The sequence below is a fragment of the Pithys albifrons genome, chromosome 8 (genome assembly GCF_047495875.1).
Source record: "Pithys albifrons albifrons isolate INPA30051 chromosome 8, PitAlb_v1, whole genome shotgun sequence".
Taxonomy (NCBI): domain Eukaryota; kingdom Metazoa; phylum Chordata; class Aves; order Passeriformes; family Thamnophilidae; genus Pithys; species Pithys albifrons.
In genome coordinates, this window is record NC_092465.1 from 38,202,012 (window position 1) to 38,223,898 (window position 21,887).

Genomic DNA, 21,887 nt, shown 5'->3' on the forward strand with positions numbered 1-21,887 from the left:
TCTGCTCCTGAGGCAGAGCTGCACCTATTCATCTGGAGCTTTCCCCTTCCCAGGTGACCTTTCCCTGAGGTTTTAGACTCTGCTGTATCCACTAGTTTTGCTTTGGCTGCTTAACATTTGGTGTTGTTTCTTGTAGAATGCAATGTATTTCTTAGGCTGACACTGACCCCTGAGGGGTGGGTATGGCCACACAGCTGTAATAAGACCACACAGCCAACTGAGCATCAGGAGTGCTCAGGATGCTTATTAACAACTTATGTGACTTGATCTATAGTTTGGCCAAATCCTCTGATTTTCAGTTGGCAGAGAAAACCAGTTATTTCCTAAACAGCTTTTCAGAAACCAAAAACAGAAAGCAAGGAGGATTTGCAGTTATTGAAACCCATGGAAGACCTCCAGCTTTGGCACTAGAAGCTCCCATTTCTTCATTTCAATACCCCAAATTAACAATTGTTTAACATGCTCAGGGCAAAACAATGACACTGAGGAAAAAAGAGCTGTGAATCCAGGCATACAGTTTGTGTAGCTTTGCCTTCCCTCTCCTCTTCTGCTGTGTGACCTTGAATTTGATTAGGATTCACCTTGTGTAACTTCAGTCACCACATACTCAGTCATCCAACCAACAGAGATCCTGATCACTGACTTGGCCTGGGAAATGATGGTCCCTCTGCACTAAGGAGGAGCCACTAACCCCAGGATCCCCCATCCTGCCTGATGGGCTCTCTGATGGAAGGCATGGGGCCCACCTTAGCTGCTCAGACTCCCAGGCTCTGTCCAAGAGGGATTCTGAGGCTCTGACACAGCCACTATGGAACAGCCTCTCACCTGAAGGCAAAGATGAGCAAACAGGGACATTTTGAGATGCCCAGATTTTCATCTCTCCATGAACCAGCCAGGCCTCAGAGTGGCATGTTCCACAGAGGTGTGTCAGAACCAGGCAGCCAAGATGTAGAAACAACCCTGGCTAGCACAGCTTAAAGCAAATGCTACTTGGCTTCAAGTGGAACATCAATAAGTTGAAATGCTTCGGCTGAACACTTCAATTTCAGCAAAATGACGTTCCAACAAGACATGCCCAGCCAGCTCCACACTGCAAAATGTACATGCTTTGGAGGGCAAAAATTGTGTCTTCATTTTCATCTGCTTTCCAACACTTTGATGGCCTGCAGAGAGGACACCCATCCTGGCTGGCACCTGGAGGATCTGCTGGAAGAGCAGTCAGAACACACCTCATACTAGAGCTGGTGGGCAACACTGGCCAGTTCCACCCAAAGCAACCCTGAACCCATCACCACAGTGGCAGAGCAGCACCCTGGGCTGCTCTGGGTGCAAGTCTTACCCACTGACCTGACCCACAGTCATGGAAAAAAGTTTGTTTTCTCTGATCTGGGTGAGCTGAAGCATTTTTCTTGAGGAGTAGAATTCCCTTCAACTGTCAAGCCTGAATAGATGGACAAATTACTGAGAGCTGCACCTGACACGAACATTTTTAAAGTGTCCACGTTGCAGCCCATATTCTTATTTTCAAGTGTCAGATACCTGTTATAACAGGTATTTGAGGTCTATCTATTGTGGACAAACTTGCACATACAGACATGCATGGCTCCTCCCTCCACCTCAAAGCAAGTCTTGTTTTACAGCTTCTAAACCCCAGAAATATTCAGATTTCCTTACAGTCTGAGAGATGAGATGTCACCAAGTTTTGGCAGCAGATCTTCTGGTGTGTATGGTGTGCCTTTACACCTGGCATCTGAGTCACACAGCACGGTTTGCAGGAAGGGGAAGAAGCCTGCACTAGGAAGGTTTCGGGGTGCAAGATAACCTGGAGGAAGAAGGAGAAAGAAAATGTTGTTATTATTATGATGTGGACATGCACTTTATGGCCATAAGTTTCCATCAATGTGTTCTATTTTCCCTTCTTAAACCACGAGACAGATTCTCAGCTTCACTGAGGCTCTTTTACTCCACCCTGGCAGCACAGTCTGCCAAATCCTGCTAGAAATGCCTCCTCAACACTGACAAAGCCATCCCAGGCTATTTAATCACAGAATCATAGAATGGTTTGGGTTGGAAAAAACCCTGAAGATCATCTCGTTCCAAAACCCCTGCCATGGACACAGACACCTTCCACTAGACCCAGTTGCTCAGGATCCCAGTTAACAGGAAAAGAGTCAAGCTATTTTTTTGATATTTGTCAGTCCTGAAGCAACTGCAGATTTCCCCCTTCACTCCAAAACGCAACAGGCAAGAAATTACAAAAACCCCCTAAGTATAAGATATCCTAATTCTGCCTTTAAAAAACACAATGGAATAGAAGCAGGTAGATGGCCAGAGTAACCTGAAGCACCTGCAAGAGCCTGTTCTCCAAGGCTTGGCAGGATCAGTTTCTATGAAACGCCACCATCTTCATTTCCAAGCCAGGTTGTTAAAACAGGGCTCTGTGTCAGCTTTAACCACAGGAAAGGGCAATGGATCCAGGGCCAACAAACATCCTTTGCCTTTTGTCCAGACCTGCCCTGCGAAGGGAGAGGAGCAATCTATCACCACCACCACCCGTGTCTCCTCCTGCCTCAGAGCAGCTCTGGTACCATCTGCCTGGTGACCTGGGATGCTGGCAGACAGCACTGAGGGATGAGATGTATGTCCCTGTCTCCTCCTTCTCCTCACCCAGAGTGGGCCTGAGCAATGAGACACTTGAGTATCTGATGTGCCTCTTGCCCCGTGCTGCTCACTGCCAGCCCACAGGGTTCACCAGCTGCTCTTTCTCACAGTGACAAACACCCTAATAAATCTCCAAACTCTTTTGCTGGATCACAGCAACTTATTATTTAAAATAATCATTTCGAAAATTACCTGGCAAAGGACATTGCTATTATTTCTGCTATGGAAAGCAGCCAGATTTACTAAAGGCCCACAGGCAGGCCTGTGGTAATTCATTACCTTGCTCTTTAGTCTTCAAAGATGACCTGTGGCTCTCACCCCGGCACAGCTTTATCTCTAACCCTCCAAAAAGGACACATGTGGTACATGTATTTGCACTACTTTTATTCATTATAGCACTGGGCAAACCCCAGATGTTCCCACAGGGGATGGCAGTGCTAGGTGGAGTCCATGGCCAGTCCCCTTGATGAAGACTGGACTTCCCTGAGCTTTCCTCAGCACAGCTGGTCACAGCCCACAGGTGTGCACTGCATTTTGGAGTCAAATCCCAAAACCACAGGATTAGCACAGGAGTTCCCATTGCTTTGGGCAAGACAGCAAACTGTCACAGAGGACTGCTGAGACCTTCAGAGGCAAAGCACCCAACCTGATGGTGTTGTGATTCTCTTGTACACCTCAGCAGAGAACTGGCTGGGAAAATTAGAGGACAAAGATCCCCAGCCAGAGGAGAAGGAGTGCTCCCCAGGACTCGCTGCATCCTTCAAACCAGCTCAGGAGATACATCCCTCCATCCCTCAGGAGTTACACAGCAGGCTGAACCAGCTCCTGGTAATCACAGTGCACCAAGGAGAGTAAAAGATCTCTCTTATCTCTACAGGCAGACCTTCTGGTGTTGGGGCCACAGGACCAAGCGTCCACCACTCCAAAGGTTTTGAACAGTAATTAATCTGCTGCCCATGAGGGAAACTTTTGAGCAGGGTGCTTTAATCTGGGAGGATCCTTGTGTGAACATCCCTGCTGTGTCTGGGATGTTTGCCCTTGGGATCACCAATTACAGCCCTGCAAAATGGCGTTTTTCACACACGGGCAGTTTTCTCTCATCTTCCTTCTGATCTCCCACACCCTCTATTCCCATGCAGGGAACTGACTTGCACACCAGTCCAAAAATGCACACCACAGACCTCACTTTATCGGTGTCCCAACCAAAATGAAGGTTTAAAGACCTGGGAAGCCACGAGGTTTAAGATGGAGAGCACAACAACCATGATGGGAAACAGGCAGGAGCTGGGAGGGAAACAGCTACAGCCTCCACATCTCCCACCAACAACCAGGGCCAGGACTAGGCTTGTGTCTGTCAGCAGACCTGGAGCAGCCAAAGCTGTGCAACTCCTAAGGGACAGCAGAGCAGGGAACACAGGGGTGGGTCTGCTTGGGGAGCACTGGTCTTCTTCACAGACATGAGAGATGTTCACAGGGATGATTATGCAAGAGATCCTGATGAATCCAGAGCAGAGGAAGATACTTCCCTGAGGTAAAAGTTAAATGTACAAATGTTAAAACTGAACTCAGAAGCAGCACACTTTGAACTAAGTGGACAATTAAACAATTAAACAATCAGCTGCTCTATCACAAGCGAGGTGTTCAGTGTAGGAACACAGCAATGATATCAGCTCTTTTGAAACAGGAGCCTGGAAAAAAAAGAGACAGGAATTCGTGACCTGAAGTTTGGAAGTGCTGCTGCTCGTGGTGGTGGCACAATGCCTGTGAAGACATGGTTGGCCCCTGCAATTGAGGTGCTCAGGGAGGCTCTGCCAGCTCACAGCAGATGCTGAGCAGTTTGCTGGCAGCTGGATACAGCCACAGGGCCTGATCCATCCCTGAGTCACTGCGGGCATGGACCAGGGTAACCCCACCAGGCTCTCGGCCCAAAGGCAGTGGCACTGCCAGAGGGGACTCTTCTGGAAGAGGCCTGGGCTTGGAAGTTAGGGAATTAAGGAAGTTTTTCACAGAAAAAATCTGAAATGCCTGGGCCAGATTCCCATCTGGTGCAAGTCAGACCTCTGCTGGTTCTCAGCCCTGAGTATCCAACTGTGCTTCGTGTCAAGCACATGAACAGGACCCAGGCTCATCCAGCAGGATGGAATGAATGGCTGCATTGGCTCTGCTGCCAGAATTGATGAGACCTCTGACTCCAAAGGGAATTCACAGGCTGGGTTTGGATGCAGGCAGCCCTTCCACAGACACATACCACTGGGAGAGGGATCCCACCCTTTGTTCCTCACAGGCAGCTGATGCTGAAGGACCCACACCACATACACTGTCTTCTTTATGCACTGCTCCCACCAGGCAGGAACAGGGTGGCCAGGCTGGTGTGACAGGTCTGTCACTCCCAGATAACAAGCTGTCAACCTCACCACCATCAGAACCACCAAGCCCCTCTGTTCATACTGCCTTGAAAATCACGTCCTGCTGGGGCCACAGAGGCAGCAGCTTAGTTTAAGGGAAGCTCAGCAGCACAGCCATGGGAAGCTTGGCCTCTGCCTGGGCTGCCTCTGGCCTGTGTGCCTGAGATCAGAGCAGAGCCAGAGTGCAAGGCACTGTGTCAGGAAATATGGCTGATTTGGGAGCCCAAGCCCCAAACAAACATGGCATAGCCTCAGAGTTCTTTCTTGTAACTCCCTCTCATCATACAAACAAAGGAATTTACCGATGGGAAGGTGAGTCAAGAGATTAATGTGCTCCCTGCTCCATCCTCCCACTCTCCATCCCACCTTGCTCTTGGTAAGGAGATCTGACTCTGGGGAGCCACAAGGGCTGTCCTGACACACATACAGACCCACTGCTGACCCTGCAGCCCCTGCCAGCATGGCCAGGGAGGAAGCTGGACCCTGACTCCCTCCAATGCTCCAGGAGACATGGACATAACCACCTGTTCCTGCCTTGGCTGACCTTTCATGCCCTACCAGGGACATCAGTACTCAACACAAGCATTGGCCATTGAATGTTACAGAAGGAAAGTTGTAAATGCTGTGAACATTTTAAAGGACAGTCTTTCAATGAGTAGAGACTTTTGCAGTATTTCTACTGTTGGGAATCCCTTATCTTCCACAGGCTGGAAAAGGCAGCTCCTTTTCCCACCCAAGCCTGTGGCAATGCCACATCCAAGTCCCAACTTCATGATCCCACATCACCCAATAGAGCAGATCCACAACACATGACAATTTTTCTCACTCTCCCTGCTGCCTTCAGCTTTAAACCTCATAGTTTCCTAAAACTACAATTTCCTTTGGAGGGTTTCACTACACTGCCTATGAGTCAGGAGAGAGAAACCACTCCCCCCACTGCTGTCCCATGGCCGAGCTGAGAGGCCACCCTTACACATTTCAGGTTTAATTGACTTGTCTGCAACCAAAATCCAAGTCCAGATCTGTATCCTGTTAGTAAAGCCTGACTTCTGGGTCTGCCAGCAGCAGAATCTCAAGCACAGAGCCTTTTGCTGTCCTCTCTGACCGAGCTTTGATTTTCTATCCCCAAAACTGAAGTCTAGACAGGCTTGATGAGGGCAGATGAGGCTGCGGGCTCAGTGCTCCATGGGCTGGCTGCTTCTCTCTGTTCTGTAGCACCTAAGTAGGCCAGTCACATCTCCAAGATCTGGAAAGAAATAAGGCATGCAGAGCAGTAATAATAAACAGAAGAAACCCCTAATACATGCATACCCCTGGAAATCTGGCATTTCCCCATTTGCTCTCAGAATAAAAGGAAGCAAATTAATTTCTCCTACTTTCCTGAACGGTGTAAATTCCAGCACACTTCCCTTCAACATGAGCCAAATATTTTGTTTTCTCCAGGTAAAGGTGTTTGGTATAACAATGATGAAAAATATCAGGGTAGTAATAAATGTCATACAAGAATGATGAAAATGACTCTTGCATTCTGATCGCTGAGATTAATTGAAATGGATCGAAATGTTTAGATCTAAATGCACCATGTTTCATGCTGCCATGGGGATTTATCTGCTCCCATCACACTGAGGTTTCAGGCATTTGCATCAGCTGAGCCCAAGCATTTGCTGATCCAACCAGGAACTGGGTGATTCAGTGGACTGTGGGCACTGCACTGTGATCACAGCAGCCCCACTGAGGTTTTCTGTTCTCTGTCCACCCAAAGTTCAGTGTCATGTCACCACCATTCCTTGGGCATGAAAAAATTCCCTTGGCTTCAGAATTCACACACTCTGATTCTGCACATACCTTACACTCCAAGTCCTCTCATATTCCTTCCATAGTTCATAAAAAATCCATAAAACTCTCAACTCAAAATTAGAGGCACTAACGAGCAAATGGCTTCATTAGAAAGTATTGTGTCAAATTGAAAATTATTTCAATCATTGCCAAATCATAGAAAGAGATGCAATAACTGGGACTCTTCAGCTAAGAAAAAGATGGCCAAAAAGTAGTTTGATAAAAAAATAAATAAAACCATGATCAGCCATGAAAAGGGTGAGTGAACAATCATCCCTTGCAACACAGGGACAGAGAAACACAGTGAGATCCTGAGCTATCAGGCAAAAGGGACTGAAAATACCTTCTTAAACAAATATCAAAATGTTGCAGAGCTCGCTCCCACAGGGTTAAAATAGGAAAGTAGATGTTCATTTTGAAAGAATTAGAGAAATTAAAAAAAAAAATTGTCAGCTGCTACTAAACATGATCATGTGGATTCACCCCCTTCAGCTTCTGGCTGAAGAAACCTTAAACCTGCCAGGATTTTCACAGTGGAGGGAACACTGCACTTTGTGTTCTTACACACTTTCTCAACCACCCCTGAGCAATAGGGGTCTAACCCAGAGCAGCAAAAAAAACACCACATCAATCATCCCTTGCAACACAGGGACAGAGAAACACAGTGAGATCCTGAGGTATCAGGCAAAAGGGACTGAAAATACCTTTTTAAACAAATATCAAAATGTTGCAGAGCTCGCTCCCACAGGGTTAAAATAGGAAAGTAGATGTTCATTTTGAAACAATTAGAGAAATTAAAAAAAAAATAATTTGTCAGCCGCTACTAAACATGATCATTTGGATTCAACCCCTTCAGCTTCTGGCTGAAGAAACCTTAAACCTCTCAGGATTTTCACAGTGGAGGGAACACTGCACTTTGTGTTCTTACACACTTTCTCAACCACCCCTGAGCAATAGGGGTCTAACCCAGAGCAGTAAAAAAAATACATAAATTGACTGTTTGTCAGCTGTGATCCATATTTATCTAACAAGTCACAAAAAGATCTAATGAAAATATTTCCTGATATGGTGACCTCCTCCCAACTTTCTAAGGCAAACACCTAAGCTGTGTTTGTGTACATACAGCCTTCTGCCTTCCTTTCTAGTCTTTCCCATTGGCACACAGCATTACTTTAAACTTTATTCCTTTGCTTTTTTAAACAGCCAAAAAGACAAACGTGCCTGTTTGGTGACATAATGGTGATGATACTGTTTCTCTTCAGACAAGTGCCTATTTCCAGTTTTATTCACATCTATTTATCAATATGTGCCTACCTTTTTGTAGAAAGCCTTATGATAATGCTAGGACTGTTGACCTCTCTCCAAAAACTAAACCAAATCATGAAATCTATGGGATGAGATTAATTTTGGAGCCAAGTATTTTTTACACTCATGGAGAATGGTCCAAATAGCTGGCTGGCCTATCCCTTACCTATTAAAAGAGAATATTTAATTGCCGTGGTTATTGTATTGCTGTGACATTCATGCACTCAAACTCACATCTGACCATGAAGCTGGAAAAAGGGACCTGCATGTTCCTAATTACCTGGGAAATAAGGACTTTAGTGGGAGCAGCACCAGGGCACAACCACCAGCTGAGACTTTACCTTTTCCTCACCACCAAGATCAATGCCCACAGCAGTCCCACACTCATAAAAGCCGGGGGAGGACAGAAAGTGTTGCAGTTTCTGGCAGTACAGCCCAAACCTCGTTCAGTGTGCCCAAAGCCAGAGCACAGCAGTGATTAGCCCTGCTGATTTTAATGGGATTACTCAGACTGTAGCTTAAACACATATTTAAGAGCTGTGCTGGATCAGAGCTAGTGGTTCAGGATCACACTCCCTATGGAACTGTCCTACACTGCTCCCTTCCACATCCCAGACCCCATTTTTAAAGCCACTCTGGAGCTACCAGGCAATTCCTTTCACCCTGTTTTTGGCCATCCAGCAGAAATGCCATTTACCTCTACAATTTCATCTGTTGAGCAGCATGAAAGAAGAGATTCTCTGAGCTTACCCTCGAGTTGCAAGACACCCAACAGCCTCGGTACCTACTCTGTCAGAGTGACAATGACTCCACCACCTCCTTGGGCACCTCACTCCAAAGCCTGACCACTCTTTCAGTGAAAATTGGTTTTGAATATCTAACCTGAACCTCCCCTGGCACAACTTAAGAAGCAGATTCCTCTCATCCTTTCATTTGAGATGAGGCAGAATAGACTGACCCCCAACTTGCTACAACCTCCTTTCCCAGCTCGTATTTTTTGACTTAAAAGCTCAGCAAGACCCCTGATAACTCCACTCCCACCCCCTCCAGGCACCCAGTGGGGCTGGGTGAGAATCAAAACCTTGAATGCTTCATTTTTACAGCAACAGCATCCCTGTTGTCTTGAGTGTCTTAGTGACACCATGTCCTCAGCTGTCTGCTGCCACAGTGGGATCAATCCAGCAAACTCACAGCAAGACTCCTCCCTCCTTTGGTGGCCTCAATACAGGAAGCACGTCAGTTCATTGCCTAATTCTGCCCTCAAGCACTTCAGGATCTGCAAATAGGACCAGCCCAGAACAGACAGCATCTACTTCCATGCTTATTAAGACTAGGCAAGCTAGTTTTGCTCACCCACAGACCTTCAGCTTCCACCCCCTTACTTAATAAATTAAAAATCAGCACTCAGCTCTGATCACAGCAGGTTCATGCACAGATCAGGGATATCAAAAAGACCAGAGAGCACAAAAACCACAAAGGAGTGGAAGAAGCAGCAGGTGTAAAAAGGAAGGAGAGAGAACCTCCGAACCAAAGACAAAGAACAAAGGAGGGAGGTGGAACCCTTCTAAAAGGGATTGCACATTCGGGTCAAGGTGGGGAAATGCCAGAGCTGATGTCTGCACCACGGGGCAGAGCTGAGGAGGAGGGACACTGGAAGTTGAGGAGGGATGCTCCACTGCCTGAAGCACAAACACACCAGGAGAGAGCAGGAACTGCACACAAGCCCTTTTCTTACAGGGCTTTTTTTAAGCAATATTTAATGCAGGCAAGGTTAACCTGGTGTTGTAACACAGCCAGCTTGCTCTTGTCTGTATGAGCAGCAGGGCACCGCACAAACAAGGCCTGAGAAGAGAGTCAGAACATTTCCCAGCAAGAAGCTGGAACCTAAAAGCTTAAATCCATACCCAGACTCTTGAAAAAACACCCTGCACAAAAACTGTGTTTACCCAACCAACATCTTTCAATGTTGAGTGCCCTCCAGAGTCCAGCTTAGATTCTTTAAACAAAAGTGACCTGCTTTCCAGAAACACAGATATCAACAACTGCTGACTTCAGTTCAAGCCAAACTGCTCAGCACCTTTGGAAAAACACTTCTGCCCTTTCAGAGCCCAGCACCCGGACTGAGATGCTGCAGGAAGTCCATTAGAATTAAGTGACAGCCCCAAGGCCCTGCTGTAATTCAGTGAGTGAAACACAGTGGTAACTCCAGCATTCCCAGCTCCAACTCAGAGCATCCTTCAGTCACACCCCACAAGGCCGAAGAGTCTGTGGAAAGAATGGAAGTGTGGAGATTTATGGAAAGGGAGGCATTACAAACATCACAGTGTCTGTTTGGGTGATGGGTCTGCAAGCTAAGTAAAGGCTTGGACAAAATGCAGGGAATTCTATAGCTGGACACGTGTGTAAGGAGACCAGATTTTGCTAATCACTGCAGATGAGCACAGACAAAAACTTGATGTATGGTTGTCTAGAAAAGAGAAGAAAACTGACAGAAAAGTAGGGGAGGAAAATGAAGCCATGTAATGGAAAATGAGGAGTGGGGCTGCTCCACCACAGGCAACTGGTGAAGGAGAGCTGGAAATCTGGTGTGTGCTTGTCTATGTACAGAGTAGGCTGAAGCCTTGGGGTGGATTATGCCTTGCATAAATATTCATGACTTATCCAAATGAATGGGGTGGCCCCAGCAGCTGAGCCACCATCTCAACTCCCTGTAATTAGCAAGGGAACCTATTAATCTTTCCACCCTACTGGGAAATGAGTTTAGGCCCCTCCAACTATGAGGCAAATTCCTTTAAAATGCAGCATATTTTCTGAGCTTTCTCAGCTCCAGGATGGGATCTCAGAGGAAGAGCAGTGCTGTCACCCACCTTACTCCATGACAACTGCCCTCACTCGTGTCCTGGCAGCCACAGCCATCACTCACATTGAGAACTAACCCAGCTCAAAGTCCTTCTCTGTTAACCATAGGCCAAAATCAGTGCAAGGGCATCTTCATCAGCACAACATGCTGGGACTGAGGCAGGGAACAGTCAGAGCTAAAAGTGGTTTAAATCCTTAGTCACACAGACCCACAGGGCAGGACCCCCTGAACTCATCTCCCAGAACATTGCTGCAACAGCCAAAGGGGCAGAGACACACATGGGTGATAAGGGTGGGGGTGATGGGCACTGCCTGCCTGTGCTTGGCAGAACAGACCCATCACACCCACCACCCTTACCTGCTTTCTCAGTGGCATAGGAAAGGGGAAACTCTTCAAGCAATACAGAGCATCCTCCTGCTTTTTCTGACACTGTCCCGAGCAGGGTAACTCATGCCTCAGTTACCCCTAACGTGGTAACAATACTCAGCACAGAAGTCACAGGAAAGGTGTGTCTGCACACATAGGCCACAGCCTCTCCTAAGGCATCTCAGATCTCTGTTCAGTGCCTCATACCGACTTTTCCAGCCAATTCTGCCCCTGTTCAAATCCTGGCTACCAATCACAGTAAGACTGAATGGGATGTAGCTCAGAGACCTTCAAGCCCTGGGCTTTTCTTCTCCCAGGAGTGCTGGATCCCAGAATGAGAGCAGCCTATGGTATCTGCCCCTCTACTTAGTGTTGTGCCACACAGTTCTGGCTCTAAACTAGACCTAACAGCTATGCTGGCACTGGCCAACAGACTAGTGATCAATGATCATGATATTCCCCCAGAATATTGGCTGCAAAGAGCAGCCTCGTGAAGGACTCTGCTCCTGAGTCTGTGACAAACACCCTGCAGGCACCTCCACAACTGTGGTGAAACCCGGGTGGATACTCTGGACATAAGTGAAGGGTGACCCTGAGATTAGCTCAGTTGGTTCAAACTTGGTTGTAGTAATGCCAAGGTCATGGGTTCAATCCCCTGTGTGGGCCATTGACTTCAGAGTTGGACTCGATGATCCTTGTGGGTCCCTTCCAACTCAGAATAGTCTGTGACTCTGTAAGATGTGCCTCACTGAGGGTTGTTCAGGCAACGAACTCCCTGGCAGAATCTGGTGGATTTAAGACCAGACCGAAGAGCACAGCTTCTTCCCATGAAGAAGGAAAAATACCTGTGAAGGAGGCATGGCTTTCACAGCACAGGACAGCAAGGTCGCTCCCACCTCTTCCCCGCAGAAGAGGGAGTGTTGGACTAACCACACCCAAGACAGCTTCCACAGGGAATACCGATGAGGCCGAAGTGACAGGAGGGGAGGGCAGGCCGGCAGAAAAGGAAGAAAGCGGGTGGGGAGGGTGGGGAGGGTGTGACAGGGCTCGTTAAAGCAAGGAGTGTAATTGGGCTCCTCTGCAGACTGAGTGGGTTGAGCCCTGAGGCACAGATTGTATCTCACACACAATTCCCATACCTTGCAAAACCTTGTAGTATGGAAAAGAACTTCAGTCTCTACTCCAGAAAACAAGTGATACAGACACAAAAGTTTGGACAATACCATAGAACACGCTGCACTGGCTTTCACTTGCAGGCTGCCAATCCAGAGCTTTCTGTTCAACAGCTATGCCACAAAACACATCCAAATACCTTCTAGCAAAGACAAAGGCTGAAATAAAAAGGTCAAAAGGCACAGCTGTGATGTGCATGGTAAGTTGGATGGGGATTTTGTTTGGTTAGACACGGGACCTGGGTATGCACAGAGAGTGAAATCTCTCTTTCATTCCTCCTGACAACAATCTCTTCTGACCTGGAAACATCATCAAACAGGTGCCCAGAATAAAGAAGAGGGATTTGCTTTTTTACCTCCAAGATACAAGATGCTTTAGTTGTGAATAATATTATATATTGAATAGATTTCAGCTCCTTGTTTTCCTCAGTTCCTAGTTTTCCCATGAGTGTCCTCCTCCCTGGTAACATTTATTTGGTGTGTCACTTCCCTCTGGAGCTCAGCCTGGCACAAGCTCCCGTGGCATTGGGTGCTGCACAATGTCATTCAGTGCAAGCAGGAAGCTCTTGCCACTTGGTCATTCTTGACTGATATTTGTCAGGTAAGTTCTCTACACAATCCCCCATCCATTGTACGTGTATTAGATGTCCTTCAATAGACCTTACTGTCTTGAATTTGAGCTGGTTTAACTGAAAAAATAATAGATTCCATGATATTTCTGTGGCCCTGAATATATGAGATAAGGTTATAGACTGAGATTTCCTGTGGGGTTGTCTCTAAGGCTACAAACCTCAGCATCTGGGGACCTTATTCTATCTCTGTACCACTGATTCTGTGCTTCCTGGCTTTTGTCTTCCTGCAAAAATCTCTTGGCAGAAGAACTGGAAACAGCTTCTTGTCACTACTTAACAATCCTGTCTTAAGGCAGGCACTGGAACTCAGCAGAAGGTGGGTTTTATTCCTGTTCAAAACAAACAGAACCCACTCCTGTAATAGTTTCCCTAGATGTGTCCACCCCCACCTGCCTTTCTTTTTTATCAGAAAAGTTCCCAAGTGATTTATCTTTTGCTTTTCAAGCAAAAAGCTGACACATTTTTTCCCACCTGTTAAAAAAAAAGAAAAAGAGTATTTGTCAAGCAACTATTCTTATTTAACTAAAAAAACTGTGGAAACTGGTTTTTTGATGCTCTGGCAACATTCTCCTCTATCCCCTCAGGATTCTTAGATGGTCTCTGAAGATCTGGATCACAAGAATACACCCAAACCATAATTTTCCAGCATAAAACCTATCCTGCAATAGAGAGCTTCCATCTCCTAAGAGAGACAGACACCTGCTCACATACTTAGTGAGAGACTTGTACCAAAATAAAACTAATCCACAGATGAAAAGGGAACTAATCCAAAGATACTGCCCAATCTTTCTCTTCCTGCAAACCACAACTGATGGAAGTACTTGCTGTTCCTAAGATTATTCCTGCTAATCCACTAATGCAGAGATGTGATCACCCACAGCAAAAACTCTCCAAATAAATATGCATTCAAACTAATAACCATGTCAACTAAAAACAGAAATATTTCCCTATCCATGTGGATGTCTTGACATACATCTTATCAGATTTATCAGGGACAGGAAGTACCACTTGGAGCCCTGTGGGAGGATTGTCATTTCCCCACTTGGCAAAATCTGGGGTTTTCACAAAGTACAGTGTGTCCCATCTTGCCTGCTCAAACTGGTTCAGGGGAATTTGGGAGAACTGGAAATATATTCCAGGCCTAACGAGGTCTTTTGCTGTCAGCAGATGGATTTGGGGTTAAAAATTGACTAACACATCAAGAATGTCCTTCTCCATGACAGAAGTCCTTCAGAACATCACTTGCTCTGGCTCTACATCCGTGTCTACAAAAGGAGGCACACAAACCTTCACCCAGAATAGGCTGCAAGCCCTTTAGGACAAGGGCTATCCTAATTGTGTGTCTAACAACGTGGCCCTTTCTCACACACCAGATCCCTCAGGACTGCATCACACACAGCTCAGAGCTACAAACCCTGCAAGCCAACTGCTTGTCCCCTCTGCTGCCAGACTCTGCCTCCTCTCCTCCTGCAGCACTCTCTCTGTCTCCAATACAGAAACCCAACCCTGTCCACACCAGGGCTTTACTCTTGTGCAGTTGATGGCAACCTGAGTGGGTCAGCCATGGGGGTGTCTCTGCTGTCACCCAAGTGTCACAGATCCTTTACTACAGTAATTTTTGATGGCCTGTTTCTACCCTGTGCTGGGAAACTATGGCTGTCATTAATGGCTCTGCACAGTTTGCTGTTGCAGCCCGTGGATGTGATTCAGCAAACTGGATGTGCAACATGAAGAAAGAACCTTGCACACACTTTCAGAGTCTCTGCAACAATAAAGCTGGAAAAAACCCCTAATGAGCAGATAATGAAGAGTGCAGCTCCATGATTGATTTGTCCTAACACAAAGGCAGGTTATCCCTGAAAAGGGCCCAGCCCTTTCACCCACTCCTCTTCCCTCACTCAGAACTGACTTCTGAGATCAGAGAGGTGTCCCTGCACATGGCAGGGGGTTGGGACAAGATCATAGAATTGTAGAATCAATTGGGTTGGAAAAGACCTCCGAGATCATCAAGTCCAACCCTTGGGCCAACTCCAGTCCCTTTACCAGATCATGGCACTCAGTGCCACAGCCAAGCTCAGTTGAAAAACCTCCAGGGATGGGGAATCCACCCCCTCTCTGGGCAGCCCATTCCAATGCCTGAGCACTCTCTCTGCAAACAAGTTTTTTCTCATCTCCACCTTCAATTTCCCCTGGCAGAGCTTGAGCCCATCGTGCCCCCTTGTCCTATTGCTGAGTGCCTGGGAGAAGAGACCAACCCCCACCTGGCCAGAACTTCCCTTCAGGCAGTTCCAGACAGTGCTGAGGTCCCCTCTGAGCCTCCTCTTCTCCAGGCTGAACACCCCCAGCTCCCTCAGCCTCTCCCCACAGCACTTGTGCTCCAGTCCCTTCTCCAGCCTTGTTGCTCTTCTCTGGCCCTGCTCCAGCCCCTCAATCTCTTGCCTCAACTGAGGGGCCCAGAACTGAACACAACACTCAAGGTGTGGCCTCCCCAAGGCAGAGTCCAGGGGAAGGGTCACTGCCCTGGGCCTGCTGGCCACGCTAGTTTGGATCCAGGCCAGGATCCCCTTGGCCTTCTTGGCCACCTGGGCACACTGGTGGCTCCTGTTGAGCTTCCTGTCCCTCAGTCCCCCAGGTCCCTTAAGGTCCCTTCCAACTCAAACCAATCTATGATTTGATCAACTCAAAATTAACACTGTGGAAGGGAAAAAGGCTTCCAACTGGGAAAACTCCTTGCTCTGCTTTATTTTACAATTCCATGAACAAACATGCCTGGTGCTGGGACATGCTGCTTCTGATGGGAACGAGGCCTCACTAACCAGTGCAAGTGTTTCAGAGCAGATTCAGGTGCATCCCTGCTCTGAGTGCAGACAGGTTCTCCTGAGCCAAGAAACAAAGTTGTGAGAACCAGCTTGTGCAAACTCATCACCCATTTGACCCCCAACAACTATTCACTCACCCAAAGAGCTGCTATTTTATTAGAAAGGCCTCACAAATGCCATCAGGCCACAGCAGCCAAACTAGTTACAACTCTTCAGCTGAGGCTTAGCAGCAAGATGCTTAAATATGCACATTTTGCCCATAGAACACACACAAAGTAAAACCTCTCGTGCTGACCAATTTCAGGTTTGTTACCTCACCTCTGTGATTACACTTGAAGCCTCTGCCCTCACTCATTTCACTGCCCTCTTCTCCCTCAGTTTCTCCTGGAAATTTATATTGCTGTCTACAACAGCAGTATCCTAGTAAATCAGACAGTTCTTTAGAGTTGTGTTCTAATTATAAAGCTAATTTGAAAAAAAAAACCAACAAAACATGAGCAGAAGCAACCTCAGAGGAACACACACATTTTATTTACAGCGTTCTGCATCCCAGGAAATCTCCACTGGAAACTACAAGGAACCAAATTTGTAAAAGTAACAAAACACATCAAATGAACACATCAGTCACTGAAATGAGAGCTAAACCCCACAGACATAAAAACAAACCAGTTACTTACAGTTTTGCTGTGGTTCTGGAGGGAATTTGAGACGGATAATGGCCAAGATTATGAAAACAACCACAGGCCAGGAAATTAAAACAAACGACCATACCTATAAAACAGCAATGAAAATATATGGGTTACGTTTGTCGCATTGATGTGTCCCAGAGCCCGTCTGGAATGTGCAAGCAGTGCCCTAAATGAGTTATAGGTGCATTGTAAATCACACCTGCCTCAGTCTGCATACAATTAAAGCCCAAGCATTATCTATGCAGGAAGAAAAACTACCTAAGACTTTGAGAGCAAATAACAAGGATGAAAACAACACAAGGCTTCCTGTGCTTCAGTTTGGCTGATAATTATGGGGGACAGTGTTTATCCAGCTTTGAGACACTGCTGTGGAATAGTAAAAGCATGCTGGGAAACGCAGAGCTCTTGGACACGCCGATGGTGAGATAAAAGAGCTGAAGTGTGAAAGGCTGGTTTCCCTTTCAGTGACAGACACTGCTTAAATATGACTTGGATTTAATTATCCCCCAAGATTTGAGTGTGGGACAAGTCTACAACATTTCTTCCCAAAAAAGGTCACTGTTCTTCACCAACAGTTGAGCCTCACAGTAGAGGTAAAGAAAGGATTTTCATAGTGGTCATTTACAAGATGTGGAGCCCAAGCATGGAGAAGGAAGAGGTTTATGGGGCTGTGCAACCAGTCAACCACAGAAGCCACATGTGAACACCAATCACCAAGATCCCTCACATGAGCTTTTAACCCCAGCAACCCAAATCCCTGGTACCTTCCCATTTCCAGATACTGTAGCAGTCCATATAGATGAGCTGAGACAAATCATGGAATGGTTTGGGTTGAAAGGGACCTTAAAGACCATCTCGTTCCAAACCCCTGGCCATGGGCAGGGACACCTTCCACTAGACCAGGTTTCTCTGTCCAACATTTCCAGGGATGGGGCAGCTTCTCTGGGCAACCCTTGACAGAGACTCACCACCCTCTCAGGGAAGAATTACTTCCATATATCTCACCTCAGATGGAAGAGAAATGATGCAGGATTGGCCTAGTATGTTGAAAACACATGAGCATCTACAGAACTCTTCTGTCTAACGTGAGGGTTGACCATCTCAGAGGGTAAGAATTAAGGAAACACAGTCTGGTAATCATTCAGTGTAGTAAACCAGTCTGAGTAGAAGGCCCAAAATCTTAAAACCACAAGCCTTGGAGTTGAGTGAGCCAGGGAAATGCAATTATTCAAATAATCAATGGCTTCTGCACTGGCTGGCTGGCTTGCTCCCATGCTTATTGGTTAGAGCTTTCCATCCATCAGGAGTTAAGCTCAAGCTACTCAGTGCTGCAAAATTGCTGTGCCATCTTCATGCCAATTTTTGTAACTAAAAAGATGTCTTTCTTCAAAATAATCCCATTTTTCATCATTGTGCTTATATTTTTTTCAAATCAGCACACATTACCCCAAACTGTTTTTCCAAAGTAATTCCAAGCCCATAACCATGTTTTCATTTCCCGTAACACTTACTGGAACATAAAACCAACCAGACAGACAAACAAATTCTGGAGAGCAATTCAGCTTAAAGATGGTTGTTTTACAGCAGCAGCTCCATCCCTATCATCCCTGGTGAGGTGACACAGGCTTGAAAACAGGAACAAATTCATGCCCTAAAATAGGCAACTGACAGACATCAAACTACAAGACACCTCCCCACACATCCCTTCACAGAGGGCACTCCTATAATTTCAGCATTCAGCAACATTTCAGTTTTTACAGACAGTTCCTGCCTTTTACATACACGCTGACAACTTGTAACAAGATCCATCCATCACCGAAGCTAAATCTGTGTCTAATTTTTTGTATCAGATGCTTTCCCTATAATCAGTCCCCAAACATGCAGTTTAACTGTGATTAATTCCCATGCAAACGGTATCATTAACGCAGCCTCCTTGTTTAGCACCACACAGGCTAAAGGCAAATTATGGGGTAACAGCACAGAAACTGATATTAGTCAGACGCTGCCTAAAGGAAGGGCCAGACATCTGTCACATTCTTGGGGCAATAAATGAATACTGATGGTTTCTACTTAAGGAAATTGTGGTACCTCCCCATTTTGAGCTAGAATGGTGCTTATACTCCCCACTTTCCACACAGCTCTTCCCCCAGTATCTCTGTCTTTTGACTTAATTGGATTGAACAGTAGCTGGGCACATCAGTTGCAACATCCCAGCATTCCTGCAATCCCAGGCATTTCTAGTCAAAGACAACCACCCTGCCCAAACAGCTTGCAGGTGGAACATGCTGGCTCAATGGAACTATTTCCAGCCTCAGTTTGGCTTTCAGGACATTAAGAACTGTGATGTCATTGCATAATCCCTTGGTTGCTGGATTATTTCACTGCTGAAAGTTGATTTAATCTCTCAGACGTTGCTTAGTATCTCTGGGTGCAGGCACACAGAAATACGGTGTAGAGCAAAAAGTAGAAGTAAAATATATTTGCCAGCCCTGGGAAGGCTGGTGAACAGGAGAGCACTGGAGTCTGCAGGGGTGGGGCAGGGGCTGCCTGGTGTCAGACCATGCCATGACATTCCTGTCAGTCCCGAGAGGGCAGCCAACACCACTGCAGCAGCAGGAACCAGTCGCTCCTTACCAGAGACTGAGAAGCTCAATGGAATGTTTCCCTCCCTCCCAACAGCCTGGGCTGTAAGTGCAGCCACATCACACAGGTAAAACCGTGCAAGCAGGAGCACTGAGATCAGGATGTGTTTGGGAGCAGAGATCTGGCTTCACCTCCACACACCCTCTGCGGTCTGAGCAAGCTCCCTAATTTCGAGCAAGAGAGGGAAATGAAGGACAGTTGCAGGGACTGCCTGCCATAAAATAGTCCATAGTGGCCAGATTTTTATTTTAATTGACATTTCAATTCTACAGAGTTGATATTTCAACTCCACGGGAAACCAGAATTAAAGCAAGTGAGACTGGTCAAAGCAGAGGTAAGGCTTAGGTTGGCATTTACACTGGGTACACAAGAGCTGAAAGAGACCCAAGCCTTCTGCTTTTAATGAGGCTGTTACAATTTCTCTTGAGAAATTAGAGGTAATTTATTGGGATTCTTCTGCATCTCAGAAAATGTGTATTTTGCAGCAGTGGAGAACACTCTGAGGTGCACAGCACATCCACAGCTCCTATGGAGCATCACGAGGAGTCAGAGGAACTCAGCACCTCATCAAACCAGGCTCCAAAACAGAGAGGGACAACACAGTAGGCAAGAACTGACCTTGCCAAACCACATGGTGATATGGGGCCTTTCACTCCATTCTCATATCACACCCTCCATGGCCACTTCTCTTCTGTCAGTGTTTTCTGCCAAGCCAAGGCTTCCATTCCACCAAGGCAAGTTCAAAATCCACCCTGTTTGGATCACTAGCAAGAGGACAGGTTGTGGTACAGTCCATGACCCTCAGGATGCTTCTGCTGCAGTTACCAGGCAGCTGCACTGAATCCAGACTGGGACAAAATACAGGGCAGCCTTTGCCTGGCCACACAGGGGAACATTCACCTCCCTGATGCTGCTCTCTGGACACTGGTGGCAATGGTTTTGTCTTCTGGAAAGAAAGACCATCTGGGTGTTGATTTGCAGAACACTGGACTGCACTGGAAATCTGTCCTCCCTGCCTCTCTCAGAGCCACCTTTTTCTTTATCCATCCCTTACAAATGGCTCTATGTAAGGGCAGGCCCCATGGCCTCCAAATCCCAGGGACTCCTCGAAGGCTGTACACCAGCCATGGGGGCAGATAGAGAACTGCAGCCTGAATTCAGGCCTGCCCAGGAGTTTGTGCATGGTTTTGTTTGCACAGAGGGAAGAAGAACAGTATCCATGGTACTCAATATGGACTTCTGAGCCTTCATGGATGTGCTGCAATGCAAGACCCAATTATTTTGGCTTCAAAAGACCCACCTTCACTTCCATGCCACTCCCTTCCTTGCCTGTGCCTCTATCACTCCCTGCAGTGTCCCCCTCTCTCCTCAGCTCCCATCAATCCCAGGTTCCCCTTCCCTGTTCTCCCACTCACCGGCTGCCTCTTGACACTCAGCCAGTTCTTCCAGAGCAGGATCCTCAGGTGCTGAGAGAGTGCAGCCATCCTGGGCCGACCCAACCACGAGCGAATGGGCTGCGTATTCTTCCTCCTTGACTTAGGAGGCAAAAGTGGAGGCTCTAACCCAAAGAGGTATCCAGTGTCCAATATCCAAGCCTCTGCCTCTTCCCCACAGCATAGCTCTGGAGCAGCTACTTCATGCACTCTGCAGTGAGCGTAGCTCCCGTCCTGCCAGCAATAGCTCCCAGCAAATTGAACAGGTTCTTCCTCTGGCGGCAGCGGGCGGGCGCAGCCTGCCTCCACTTGTGGTAATTACAATAGCCAGCCTCTCCTGGTGCTCCCTGTCCAAGCCCTCACCGATAAAATGGATAGCATTCCAGAAAGATGCTTCTGCTGAAACAAAAGGTGATGCATGCCTCCTCCTCCCCATGAGGAAACCACCTGTCTGCCCACACACTTCTGCTGGAGAGGTGTCAGCAGCAGCAGAGTTCGGCTGCTCACCAGGCCAGTTCAGCTTCCCTGGGCTCTTAGGGAATGGCTGGGAAGAAAGTATCCACAGCATGTATCTTCCCGGCATTGCTGATTTGGAATTAGTTGTTTGGTTTTGTTTGGTTGGTTTTGGTTTTTTTTTTTTCAATTAAACGTACCCATCCAAGGAAATTAAATGAAAGAGCTGAAAAAGTATATATAAATGAAAATTCAGGGACTGACCTAATTGCCCAGCTTCCTGCATCTTCCATTTCCTCCTGGAGATCAGTCCTGGGGTTCTCACAGGCTGAATTCAAGGTAACACACCCAATCCACTGGCCATGGATTATAGCCCACAAATATTTCAGAGCACTAGTGTGGCTTGAACACTTGTTATTGAACTGATCACTGAATTTTCCAAGACAGCCATAAGATATCGAAAAACAACAGCTAGAGATGAGAGGAAAGAGAAAAGGCAGGTACAGAGGGAAGCAATGACAGCACAGGGACTCAAGAACTTTTCTCAAGGACTTGCACAAATTGGAAATCCAGGCTTGTCTCATGGGCTCTGGCTATGCAGAAGAGCTTTGGT

General features: G+C 46.8%; 1 protein-coding gene across 1 annotated transcript in view; it reads right to left on the reverse strand.

Annotated features, from left to right (window-relative positions):
* The window catches only part of ABCA12 (ATP binding cassette subfamily A member 12), an 84,322-nt gene extending 63,117 nt beyond the window's left edge, over positions 1 to 21,205 (reverse strand). The window contains exons 1-3 of the mRNA XM_071562074.1: positions 20,804 to 21,205; positions 16,734 to 16,827; positions 1,675 to 1,822 (exon numbers count right to left, since the gene is read on the reverse strand). Of these exons, the coding sequence (XP_071418175.1) occupies positions 1,675 to 1,822; positions 16,734 to 16,827; positions 20,804 to 20,872 (311 nt within the window). The 5' untranslated portion in view covers positions 20,873 to 21,205. The remainder of the gene's footprint in view (positions 1 to 1,674; positions 1,823 to 16,733; positions 16,828 to 20,803) is intronic.
* Positions 21,206 to 21,887: the final 682 nt, after the last annotated feature.